The 12,527-nt window shown below is 43.3% G+C and overlaps 1 protein-coding gene across 1 annotated transcript in view; it reads right to left on the reverse strand.

Moving 5' to 3' along the window:
- LOC126175447 (aminopeptidase N-like) overlaps positions 1-12,527 on the reverse strand; it is a 184,268-nt gene that overhangs the window by 93,089 nt on the left and 78,652 nt on the right. Inside the window, exon 6 of the mRNA XM_049922250.1 lies at positions 5,952-6,254. Within this exon, the coding sequence (XP_049778207.1) occupies positions 5,952-6,254 (303 nt within the window). The remainder of the gene's footprint in view (positions 1-5,951; positions 6,255-12,527) is intronic.

Genomic DNA, 12,527 nt, shown 5'->3' on the forward strand with positions numbered 1-12,527 from the left:
AAGCGAGGTAATGACAGTGGCACGTAAAGTGCCCTCCGCCACACACCGTTGGGTGGCTTGCGGAGTATAAATGTAGATGTAGATGCAGATGTAGAGTTTCGCAGAATCTCTGTTTGCGGAATCCACGTTGATTTTTATAGATAAGCTGTTATTTTTCCAAAAAGTCATAATTCTTGAGCAGATAACATGTTCCATAATTCTACAACAGATTGACGCCAACGATATAGGTCTATAGTTGTGTGGACCTGTCTTACGGCCTTTGTTAAAAACGGCAATGACCTGTGCACGCATTTTTTCCAGTCGTTTGGTATCTTTCGTTGCTCAAGCGATCTACGATAAATTACTGCTTAGAAGGGGAGCAAGTTCTTTCGCATAATCTTTATAGAATCTTACAGGTATCTCATCTTGTCCTGAAGCTTTTCCGCTACTAAACGATTGTAGCTTGCTTTTAAATTCCGCTATCGGGTTATCTCAGTCTCTGCCATTTCGATGTTCGTGCGACGATTGAAAGGAAGGACAGTGTTATGGTCTTCCGAGGTGAAACAACTTCGGAAGACCGAATTCAGTATTTTGGCCTTCTCTCTATTATCTCCCCTCCCGGTGCCGGTGTGGTCGCTGAGAGAAATGAATAGACGATTTTGACCCACTTACTGATTTTACATACGACCAAAATCTCTTAGGGTTTTTACTCAGGTAGTTCGACAACGTCTTACCCTCAAAATCATTGAAGCTTCTCTCATTGCGCGGTAGCGTTCTCGCTTCCCACGCCCGGGTTCCCGGGTTCGATTCCCGGCGGGGTCAGGGATTTTCTCTGCCTCGTGATGGCTGGGTGTTGTGTGCTGCCCTTAGGTTAGTTAGGTTTAAGTAGTTCTAAGTTCTAGGGGACTGATGACCATAGATGTTAAGTCGCATAGTGCTCAGAGCCATTTGAACAATTTTTTTTATCATTGCTCTTCTTAGGCTCATTTTCCCATCCTTCAGCTTTTGTTTGTCAGCTAGGTTTTTACTGCTCTTGAATCTGAGATGAAGTGCTCTTTCTTCACGTAGCGCTTTTCTAACACTGCTATTAAACGATGGTGGATCTTTCCCTTCCCTTACACCCTTACTCGGAACATACTTGTCTAGGGCATGTTGGACGATGCCTTTGAATTTTTTCCATTTGTTCTCCACACCTTAGTCCTCATCACCGAATATTTTATGCTGACTGCTGAGATATTCTGAAATTTGTATCCTGTCACCCTTGCTGAGCAAATATATCTTCCTACCTTTCTTAACGTTCCCTGCAGGACCCGTCGTCATTGATGGTGTCACAGCTTTATGGCTACTGACACCTTCCTCTACGTTAACTGATTCAATAAGTTCAGGTCTGTTTGTTGCCTTAAGGTCTAAGGCGTTACGCTCACGAGTGAGTTCTCCACCTATCTCTTGCCGTGCGGTTCTAGGCGCTCCAGTCCGGAGCCGCGCTGCTGCTACGGTCGCAGGTTCGAATCCTGCCTCGGGCATGGGTGTGTGTGATGTCCTTAGGTTAGTTAGGTTTAAGTAGTTCTAAGTTCTAGGAGACTCATGACCACAGCAGTTGAGTCCCATAGTGCTCAGAGCCCTTTGAACCATTTTTCCACCTATCTGCTCAAGGTAATTTTCGGACAAGACACCCATAACAATGCCACACGATTCCCTGTCTCTGGCACCAGTTTTGATGGCATAACTCTCCCAATCTAGACCTGGAAAGTCGAAATCAGCCCCTATTATAATGGCATGATCAGGAAAATTACTAAAGCTATTCTGCAAGTTCTGTCTGAAGCGCTCTACAACTACAGATCCCAGGTGGTCTATGAAAGCATCCGATCACCATTTTTGTCCGTTCTTTGATACTTAATTTCACCCAGATTAATTCACATTCGGAATTTGTGATAACCTCGCTAGATTTTATCGATTTTTTACTGCAATAAACACGCCGCCTCCAATGGTGACTAACCTATCCTTACGATAAACATTCCAGTCTGAACTTAGGATTTCGTTGTCATTGAAGTCTGGTTTCAACCAGCTTTCTGTTCCCAATACTATCTGTGCATTATAACCTTCAGTAGGTGATACTAATTCTGGGACCTTTCCTTAGATGCTCCTGCAGTTTATTAAAATCATATTAATCTTCTCTATCTCTGATCTGCGAGGACCAAGATTCTCCGAGGTCGCTGTGGCTGATTTAACATGCAAATCGTCTTTGATCCCAAGGGTGGGGCAATCTATAAAAGCCCCATGTGCACGCCACACGTACTCCGCTACTCTAGTAGCCGCTTTCTGCGTGTGGTGCACGCCTGCCCTATTAATGGGAACCCTACAATTCCGCACCCAATACCGGAGGTCGAGATATTCCCATCCGATTCCGTCGCAGAGTCTACTGCGTATGTGCGACGTAGCGCGATTCCAATGAGGGTATGTAAGCACCGACATCTAGGCAAGGCATTAGTGTGGCATTCGAGTCTCTCCAGCGAGGTGTGGTAAATGTAAAAACTTGAACTACGAAGACTGTAACGCCGGAAATGCATATCCTCCTATTTCCATCTATTGTACTATAAATTTGTTTTCCTTATTTTTGTTACCTGAATATATAACATTTCTGTGTCTTCGTATATTGTAATTGTTTTACTATTAGTATATATATATTTATGCATTTATGTCGATGTATAATTGGTTTGTTTCGTAAATATTATTTGTATTTTTACGCTGGGTCTTGCCTAGGGAAAACTGCTATCGAACGATTACATCGATAGGTCGTGTGAAGAATCAAAGTGTGTAGGATCTTTGGCAGTGTTAACTCTGCCGCGTGGAGCGTGGGCTGAGCAGAGAGGGGGAGTCTGGCTGGGGTAGTGCAGTGGAGAGGTGTGTTGTGTGACGCTCCCGCGAGTTGCCGCGCTTTCGGGGTTTGGCAGCATGTAATTGCGCTCGACTCGCGATGATAGTTTCTGACATGGTGTCGCGCACGGGAAGCATTAGCTGGCGCACATCAAGAGCCCGTTTCGTCTGGTGACCGTGTCGAGAAGAAGGCGCGCCAACATCCAGGTTCTGCAACAGCGACGGCCGACAGTGAGTGACTGTCGCCACCTCCTCGATCGACGGCTTCAAACCTTCAATCAACCAACAAGGAAGACTGGAAGCACGTAAAGTTTTATAACTGTATGGCAGACCTCAGCTTTTCAAACTGTACCATTTTCGTAACTGTAATTACAGCAACTTAGCATGAACATTTGTTGCTCATTGTCCCAATTCCATTACCAAGCAGAGTCCCTTCCTTTTCCGGAACGAACCCGAGTGTCGTTGAAATTCAAACGCCAGCATTAAAATAATAATATAGCATTTCACTGCTTTAATTTCAAAGTTCAGTTAAGGTATTCATAGCTGGCTACAATATTTAGATTACACAAGCACGAATTAAGAGTGCGAGTTTTGTTACCATATTTTAGCTTACCTATGACTGCAGCTCAGCTTGGTACGTACTAAATTTTACTATTGTTAATTGTTCAGAATCATTTAATTCAAGTTCAAAGTTGAATCTCGTCTTTGTAAATTGCGTAGATTCAAGTAGCTTTTGAAATGATTGTTGAGGTAGTCCAAGACTAACCGTATTTTACTGAATTTCGATGTGCTTCAGAAAGAAAGCTCACTGTTAACTTCAGTCACTAAATTAACTTTCGATTTTCCGGTTTTATTAATTCTTTTGCTAAATTAAGTCAGGGTGTAGCGAAATTTATTACTTCTGACAAACTTTCAGTTTTCACACTACACGTGTCAACCTTCAGTTGCCACGCTTCTAGTGCTAATTATATGTGTAATAACCTTTCTTTTTCAGTTACTATAGTAATTGTCCATAGGACTGGCGACCGTAATTTCCCCCAAATCTCAAATATCTAATTACCGCTAGTTATTTGTTAACATAACGGCTGCACATTTACTTTCTTTATTAACTTTACCCCATTTCAAAATTAATTTCCACCAGTTTCATTAGCACTTTTCCTTTCATTTAGATGTAACCCTTTCCTCCCTCTTTACCGACAAATCAACTTCGGTGACGATTGTCTTTCCCAAATTTCCATTAGGTACACGCGGTTTAATTTTTCACTGTCATTAAGGTCGATAAGTGAGGGGGAGGTTACAAGACGTTATTGCTTGATGCGTCCAAACATCTCCAGCGTGCTGTTAGTCTTTTCCTGGCTGCCAATGGGCGAACAACCGTAGACATCCATCGGAGAATCAAGAATGTCGAAAACTCCCGTTATGGAATGGTGCGCCAAATTCCGTGCTGGTCACGATTCGACACAAGACGGCGGTCGGTCTGTGAGGCCAGCACCACAGTGCCTCGTAACGCAGAAGTTACGCCCACTCAAGTGGGAGACACTCGAGGATCCGCCCTGTATTCCTGATCTCTCCTCGTGCCATTATCGCGCCTTCGGTCCCTTAAGAGCGGCCTGGAAGGGTCAATCATGCCTGTCGGACGAGGATGTGCAACAGGCGGTTGCGGACTTCTTCGCGCAGCTGGACGCAGTCTTTTACCAAACGGGAATCCTCAGCCTGGTGCGTCGGTAAGATGGCTGATGTAGTGGGACGAGAAATTGAAGCGTCACCCATCCACCAGTGTCAGCCCAGTTTGCAGGTGAATATAAGTTTAATTTACTTTTGTTTATGTATTTTTTTTTGTAATATTTGTAATGGTTGTGAATTGCCTAAAGTTTTGTATTTTTTTTATGTTTCATGTACGGAGAGGGCGGCGCAACGAACGGAGACAGCATCTTCGCTGCCGCGACCAGAGAGAAAATTGCTGGCCACTATACGTCGCGGGTCGACAGCCAAAGAGCAACAGAAGATCCTGGAACCGAGTTGTTGCGTCGTGCTTCTAAAAATTGATAAATGAAAATATGTAATTTTTTTTGTACAACAATGATATCATAGGAAGTAATCTTATTGAAAAAGTTAGTCCTATCTTGTCAAGGCTCAGGTTCACGTCTGTATGTAGGAAGATAATAAAATAGTGGATGCTGCTAAAGTTGAAACACGTGTTCTGAGGATTTATTTATGAAGAATTATGTGAATTGATTAATAATATATTTGACAAGATTATTGAATTTTGACAGCGTTCGTCGCAACTTTGAATCTCAAAAGTTTATTCAATGTGTGATTCTAATATCGATTAAATCAAGATAACGTGTGTCAATATAATTTCTGAGGAGAAACAAACGAAATTTAAATTGAAAAAGTTTACGCAAACCAATTGGCCCGAGCGACGTAATTCTGTGCATACGACTCAAATGATGTTTTACAGTTTCGTTCAAGAACCATTCTGAGACAATTTAAAAAGAACATAAATAATTTTGGAGTGGGTTGTAACTGACGTAGGTGACGAAGTCTGCACATGGTCATATGTCGAAAGAAAATCATTTATAAGAAACTTACGTCGTTACACTACACTGAACCAATGCTCACTGATATTTTACCCGATTGGCGTAGCAGTTCCGGACTGTATGGCCTTCGAACGGAAACCTTTTGATAGCCCCTTATGTGTATTTCAAACTGGCTGCAAATGCCGCAGTCAATGAATGTTTTTAGAGCTAGTAAACCTCATTGAAAAGAATTAGTTCCTTAGGTCGGATAGCGAAATAAAACCTTCACTACATGAATTACTTTTTCAAATTAATCGTTATAAGTGTGCTTGCAGTCTGATATTGGGAAGTGGAAGAACATCCGTATTAAAGTGCACTTGAGGAGCACCATTTCTCCTTGATTCCCTCTATAAATCTCTGGTATTTGGAAGTAAGACAGGATTTGCTCCGAGTCTTCCACGTTTGCCTCAATTAGATCTACAGCTGTACTCCTGTGCGTGTGATCAGCTCCTCGCTATCCATTCCTCCCTCTTTGGAGCTCTGGTATACACGAGTGTGGGACACGGTAGCCGTACTCACGTGTAGGTGATGAGCCCCCAGTTCTCCATGCCCCCCTCTATGAAGCTGGGAATGGCGACATGGTCCAGCTTAGTCAGTGTGTAGGGCACGCCCACCAGCTGCTCCATCGCAGAGACGGTACTGGGCGTGATGACGCTGGAGTAGACGGCCTGGGGCAGCGTGCTGTCCACCGTCCAAATGGTCGTGGCCGGGTCGGAGGGCGACGCCACGCTGGACGTGTTCAGCACGACCCAGGCCAGCAGGTAGGCGCTCATTGGGGGCGTCTCCTCGAACTGGAACGTGCGGAAGCCATCCTCGTCTGGGCTGGAATGAGAAAGCAGTGTAGGTTAATGCCGAGATCTACAGAACTTCGTACCATCAGCTCTATACCGCCAACAATTTGATAGAAACTTAAAGTAAACATATGGAAATTTCACAATTGCAGGTATCTGCAAAATAATGAATCCGCATAGGCACATAATCAATTCTGAAAATAATTCTAGACGGAAAAGTACCTTCAAGGGAAAAAAAAAATACCAGAACACCTTAGACTTTGGAAATATACACCCATCGTGACATTAGTTATACAACTTCTGATAGTATTGCAAATCTTATGAACGGCCTCCTCTGCCATGCAGAATCAAGAAGGGCCTTATAAATTCGAATATCTTCATGAAGGAGTAGACCTGGTGCACTTGCTGGGAGGAGCACTTTTAGTTTCTCAAGGTACAGAGTGACAATTAGTGAACTGAAACTTCCTGGCAGATTAAAACTGTGTGCCGAACCGAGAGTTGCACTGGCGACCTTTGCCTTTCGCAGGCAAGTACTCTCCGAAATGAGCTATCCAAGCACGACTCACGACCCGTCGTCACAGCTTGAATTCTGCCAGTAGCTCGTCTCGTACCTTCCAAACTTCACAGAAGCTCTTCTGCGAATCTTTCAGAACTAGCATATTGCGGGACATGGCTTAGCCACAGCCTGGGGGATGTTTCCAGAATTGGAATTTTCACTCAGCAGCGGAGTGTGCGCTGATATGAAACTTCCTGGCAAATTAAAACTGTGTGCCGGACCGATACTCGAATTCGGGACCTTTGCCTTTCGAGGGCAAGTTCTCTACCAACTGAGCTACCCAAGCACGACTCACGACCCTCCCTCACAGCTTCAGTTCTGCGAGTACCTCGTCTCCTGCCTTCCAAACTACCAACCTGTGGCTAAGCCATACCTCTGCAATATCTTTCCAGGAGTGTTAGTTCTGCAAGATTCGCAGAAGAGCTCCTGTGAAGTTTAGAAGGTTGGAGACGAGGTACTGGTGGAATTGAAGCTGCGAAGGCGGGTCGTGAGTCGTGCTTAGGTAACTCGAATGGTAGAGCACTTGCCCGCGAAAGGCAAAGGTCCCGAGTTCGAGTCTCGGTCCGGCACACAGTTTTAATCTGCCAGGAAGTTTCATATCAACGCACACTCCACTGCAGAGTGAAAATCTCATTCTGGAATTAGTGAACTATTTGAAAAAAAAGTAAATTAGTTACAAACTGCCGCGTGCACACACTTTATTCAAAATGTAAACGTCACTACAGATATTCGGATTTACGTTATGACTTGTTCGATATGCCTGCCGTCATTGGCGGTGATGTGGCGCAGACGAATAGCGAAATTCTGCATGACTCGCTGAAGTGTCAATTGAAAGGGTCCTGTAGCCACCTTTCATTAGTCCGGTAGCCCAATTTCACAAGTATTTCTCCTTCTTTTCCTTGTTTCTCTTTTCTCTTTACTCTCATAGTGGCGTGATTGAATGAATGTGGTTGTGTGTCACGTTGCTAGACGGTGGCGTAGGCTGCTGCAGAAAGTCTGCGATAGTCGTACAGATTCAGCAGCACTGGTACAGAATAGCCAACTCTCGTAGTGGTCAAGTAGGCAAAGAGGTTTGCACTACTTGTGAGAAATCCACCTGCGTTAGGTTGGTGGCGGAAATGGCATCTTTGGGCTTTCCGGTCCACGCGGTTGCGTGGAGGAGGCTGGAGAGGAAAAAGGGGGCAGTCTGCCGCCGGTACGGGAAGCGTCCACAGCTGTGCTCCAGTCGAAGAAGGGTGAGTTATAGACTGACCGCGTGGCGCGTTGTTACTTGGCGAGGGGAGAGCTGTTAGCTTTTGGTCTCGCTTTTCAAATCTGGAAGATTGCTTTGCCTTGTCGCAGCAAGGGGAATGCTAAACTTTGGCAGATTTTTCTTTTAGCAAATTTCTGTAGCAGACTTGGATCCGCCGGAAGAGCGCCACACAAAGGTGTCGATAAGAAGTGAGCACTCGCTTCTGTATGAATGTCTGTTTGCCTTCAGCTGTGCCTGCATAAGCTTTCACCTTTCTAAATATTTAGAGCTTTGCCTTCTCGTAAATTTTCCGTACTTTATGTGTCTTTCGTCCGTGGTAGAACATTATAGTTGTTGGGCTACCGGCATCACTAACTGTCCGATCGCATGTTTGTTTTAGATAATGTTAACATGATTGTGTGATGTGATATTGTTGGAATTTGGCACTATACCTAGAAATTGTGTCTCCACGAACCACGTGTTATCAGGAATCGTGTACATGCCTCACATCCTTATCTTAGGAATAAATGATTTTATCTACAATTTTCTCTTGTGTTCCGAGATTACGTTTTTGCATCTAAGCCACTCACCTCGTAGCTTTCCCGTTAGCACATCCAATGCGTTTCCTTATGCACAGTCCAGTGATTAGTCTCCCCTTGTATTTCATAACAAATTCTTTAGGTTAAGTCTTATTTTCAGGTGTGTTGCTGGGAGCTGATCTTATGCAGTGTTCATGCATTTTCTATTTTATTTTAAATGTTTGATTGTCGTGAACAGTGCACGGGCAATACTGTGAATTACATTCTATCCGCTATGAGCGACCTCACCACGTGTGCATTTTTGTGAGTTTTTGATCTGTGATCAAATTTATTTATTTTCCGACTCGACCAAACCTTCGATTAGTTGTATGGTTATAGTCAGTGGCGACCCTAATCTTCTCAAGTTAACTTCACAAGCAATAAGCATTTACATTCCCAATAATAACGTAATGACCCGTAGTAACCGGTTAGTTACACAATGACCTCATAAGTGGCTGTTTTCAGCTATGCCACGGGTAGGGGTTATTGCTCTACACCTTGTCTTCAATATAGCTCCACAAAACAGGAATTGTATGTTTTCAGATCCGGAGAATATGGCGGCCAGTCGGGGGCCATGTCAGTGGACTCTGGGTACCACACAGCCAGAATGCGATCACTAACGTGCTCCTCCAGGACATCAAACACTCCCCTGATTCGATGGGTCGAACTTCGTCTTGCACGAACCACATGTTGTCGTAAGCAGGGTCATTTTGGATAATGGGGATGAAATCATGCTTCAAAAATTTCACGTACCCCTTCGGCAGTCACCGTGCCACCAAGGAATGTAGCACCAACTACCCCGTGACTGGACATTGCACAACACACAGTAACCCGTTGGGGGTGCAGAGACTTCTCGATAGCAAACTGCGGATTCTCAGTCCCCAAATGCGCCAATTTTGATTATTGACAAACCCATTCAAACGAAAGTGGGCTTCGTCGCTAAACCAAACCATGATGCGCAAACTAATTCCCATCATGTGCCGCGGCCAACCGTCCAGTGTGAACTTCCTAATGCAAACCGTGCAGGACGTACGACGATCTTGCCATTTTAGAAAAAAAACTGCATAAAAACAGAAAATGATTGACGTCTCCTACTTTTCTTTCTGGAATGCGTAGGAATAATGGTTGATACGCATTCTTACCAGCAAATTGGAATATATATTGTTTCTTATTAACGACTTCAATACCTGCTTTAGATTTGACTTAGAGGAAAGATGAAAACATTATATATAAATATTTTCTGAATGATAAGTGTCGAAAATTAATCTCTGAATACGTTCAGATCAATTTATATGGAAATTTACGTAAGAGCACACCGCTCCGGTTCAATAAATCAATGATGTTCATGCTGTGTGTTTCACAATCACATACATCAACATCTGTGCCAGTATGGGCTTAGTAACCACAAACTGCTTTTTTAAACATAAGACCATTCACCGGTATACTTGGGAAGGCAGGGGAACCAGATCTGTCATTGAGTATATAATAACAGATCAGGAATTCAGGAAGGCTGTGAGGGACACACGTGTATTCAGGGGATTCTTTGATGACACTGATCATTATTTAATCTGCAGCGAAATTGGGATTGTGAGGCCGAAAGTGCAGGAGGTCAGCTCCATATGTAGGAGGATAAGAGTGGAGAAACTTCAGGATAAGGAAATCAGGCACAAGTACATAACAGCGATCTCAGAAAGGTACCAGTTAGTTGAATGTAGTCAATTACAGTCATTGGAAAAGGAATGGACAAGGTACAGGGACACAGTACTAGAAGTGGCTAAACAATGTCTTGGAACAGTAGTGTGTAAAAGTAGGATGAAGCAAACAGCTTGGTGAAATGATACAGTCAAGGCAGCCTGTAAAAGGAAAAAGAAGGCGTATCAAAAATGGCTACATACCAGAACCCAGGTAGGCAGAGAAAGTTATGTTGAAGAAAGAAACAAAGCCAAACAGATAATTGCAGCATCCAAGAAGAAATCGTGGGAACACTTTGGAAACAGGTTGGAGACTATGGGTCAAGATGCTGGAAAACCATTTTGGAGTATAATTAGCAGTCTTCGAAAGGGAGGTAAGAAGGAAATGACAAGTATTTTGGACAGGTCAGGAAAACTGCTGGTAAATCCTGAGGATGCCTTGGGCAGATGGGGGGAATACTTTGAAGAGTGCTCAATGTAGGTGAAAATGCGATGAGTAATGTTTCAGATTTCGAGGTACAATGGGATAGGAATGATGATGGAAATAGGATCACATTTGAGGAAGTGGAAAAAATGGTCAATAGATTGCAGTGCAATTAAGCGGCTGGGGTGGATGAAATTAAGTCGGAAGTCATCAAATAAGTGGAATGTCAGGTCTTAAATGGCTACACAGGATAATTGAAATGGCCTGGTAGTTGGGACAGGTTCCATCAGACTGGACAAAAGCAGTAATCACACCAATCTTTAAACATGGAAACAGAAAAGATTGTAACAACTACAGAGGTATCTCTTTAATCAGCGTTGTGGGTAAAATCTTCTCAGGTATTGTTGAAAGGAAAGTGCGAGTATTAGTTGAGGACTGGATGAAAATCAGTGTGGGTTTAGGCCTCTTAGAGGTTGTCAGGACCAGATCTTTAGCTTACGGCAAATAATGGAGAAGTGTTATGAGTGGAACAGGGAATTGTATCTATGTTTTATAGATCTAGAAAAGGCATATGACCGGGTTCCTAGGAGGAAGTTATTGTCTGTTCTACAAGATTAGGGAATAGGAGGCAAACTTTTGCAAGCAATTAAAGGTCTTTACATGGATAGTCAGGCAGCAGTTAGAGTTGACGGTAAATTGAGTTCATGGTTCAGAGTAGTTTCAGGGGTAAGACAAGGCTGCAACCTGTCTCCACTGTTGTTCATATTATTTATGGATCATATGTTGAAAACAATAGACTGGCTGGGTGAGATTAAGATATGTGAACACAAAATAAGCAGTCTTGCATATGCGATTGATTTAGTTGTGATGGCAGATTCGATTGAAAGTTTGCAAAGTAATATTTCAGAGCTAGATCAGAAATGTAAGGACTATGGTATGAAGATTAGCATCTCCAGAATGAAAGTAATGTCCGTGGGAAAGAGATATAAACGGATTGAGTGCCAAATAGGAGGAACAAAGTTAGAACAGGTGGACGGTTTCAAGTACTTAGGATGCATATTCTCACAGGATGGCAACATAGTGAAAGAACTGGAAGCGAGGTGTAGCAAATCTAATGCAGTGAGCGCTCAGCTACGATCTAGTCTCTTCTGAAAGAAGGAAGTCACTACCAAGACTAAGTTATCTGTGCACCGTTCAATCTTTCGACCAACTTTGTTGTAGGGGAGCGAAAGCTGGGTGGATTCAGGTTACCTTATCAACAAGGTTGAGGTTACGGATATGAAAGTAGCTAGGATGATTGCAGGTACTAGTAGATGGGAACAATGGCAGGAGGGTGTCCACAATGAGGAAATCAAAGAAAAACTGGGAATGAACTCTATAGATGTAGCAGTCAGGGCGAACAGGCTTAGATGGTGGGGTCATGTTACACGCATGGGAGAAGCAAGGTTACCCAAGAGACTCATGGATTCAGCAGCAGAGGGTAGGAGGAGTCGGATCAGACCGAGGAGAAGGTACCTGGATTCGGTTAAGAATGATTTTGAAGTAATAGGTATAACATCAGAAGAGGCACCAATGTTAGCACTGAATAGGGGATCATGGAGGAACTGTATAAGGGGGGTTATGCTCCAGACTGAACGCTGAAAGGCATAATCAGTCTTAAATGATGATGATGATGATGATGTTGATACATCAACAGAAGAAACTCTCTACTACATTTCATTGTCTTACTTTTAAATGTTCTACACATGAACTACATCACTCTATTATTGTTATTAGTATTACTACTACTATTTTTATCATGCACTGCTATAAGAACAACAGTGA

The sequence above is a fragment of the Schistocerca cancellata genome, chromosome 3 (assembly GCF_023864275.1).
Source record: "Schistocerca cancellata isolate TAMUIC-IGC-003103 chromosome 3, iqSchCanc2.1, whole genome shotgun sequence".
Classification (NCBI taxonomy): domain Eukaryota; kingdom Metazoa; phylum Arthropoda; class Insecta; order Orthoptera; family Acrididae; genus Schistocerca; species Schistocerca cancellata.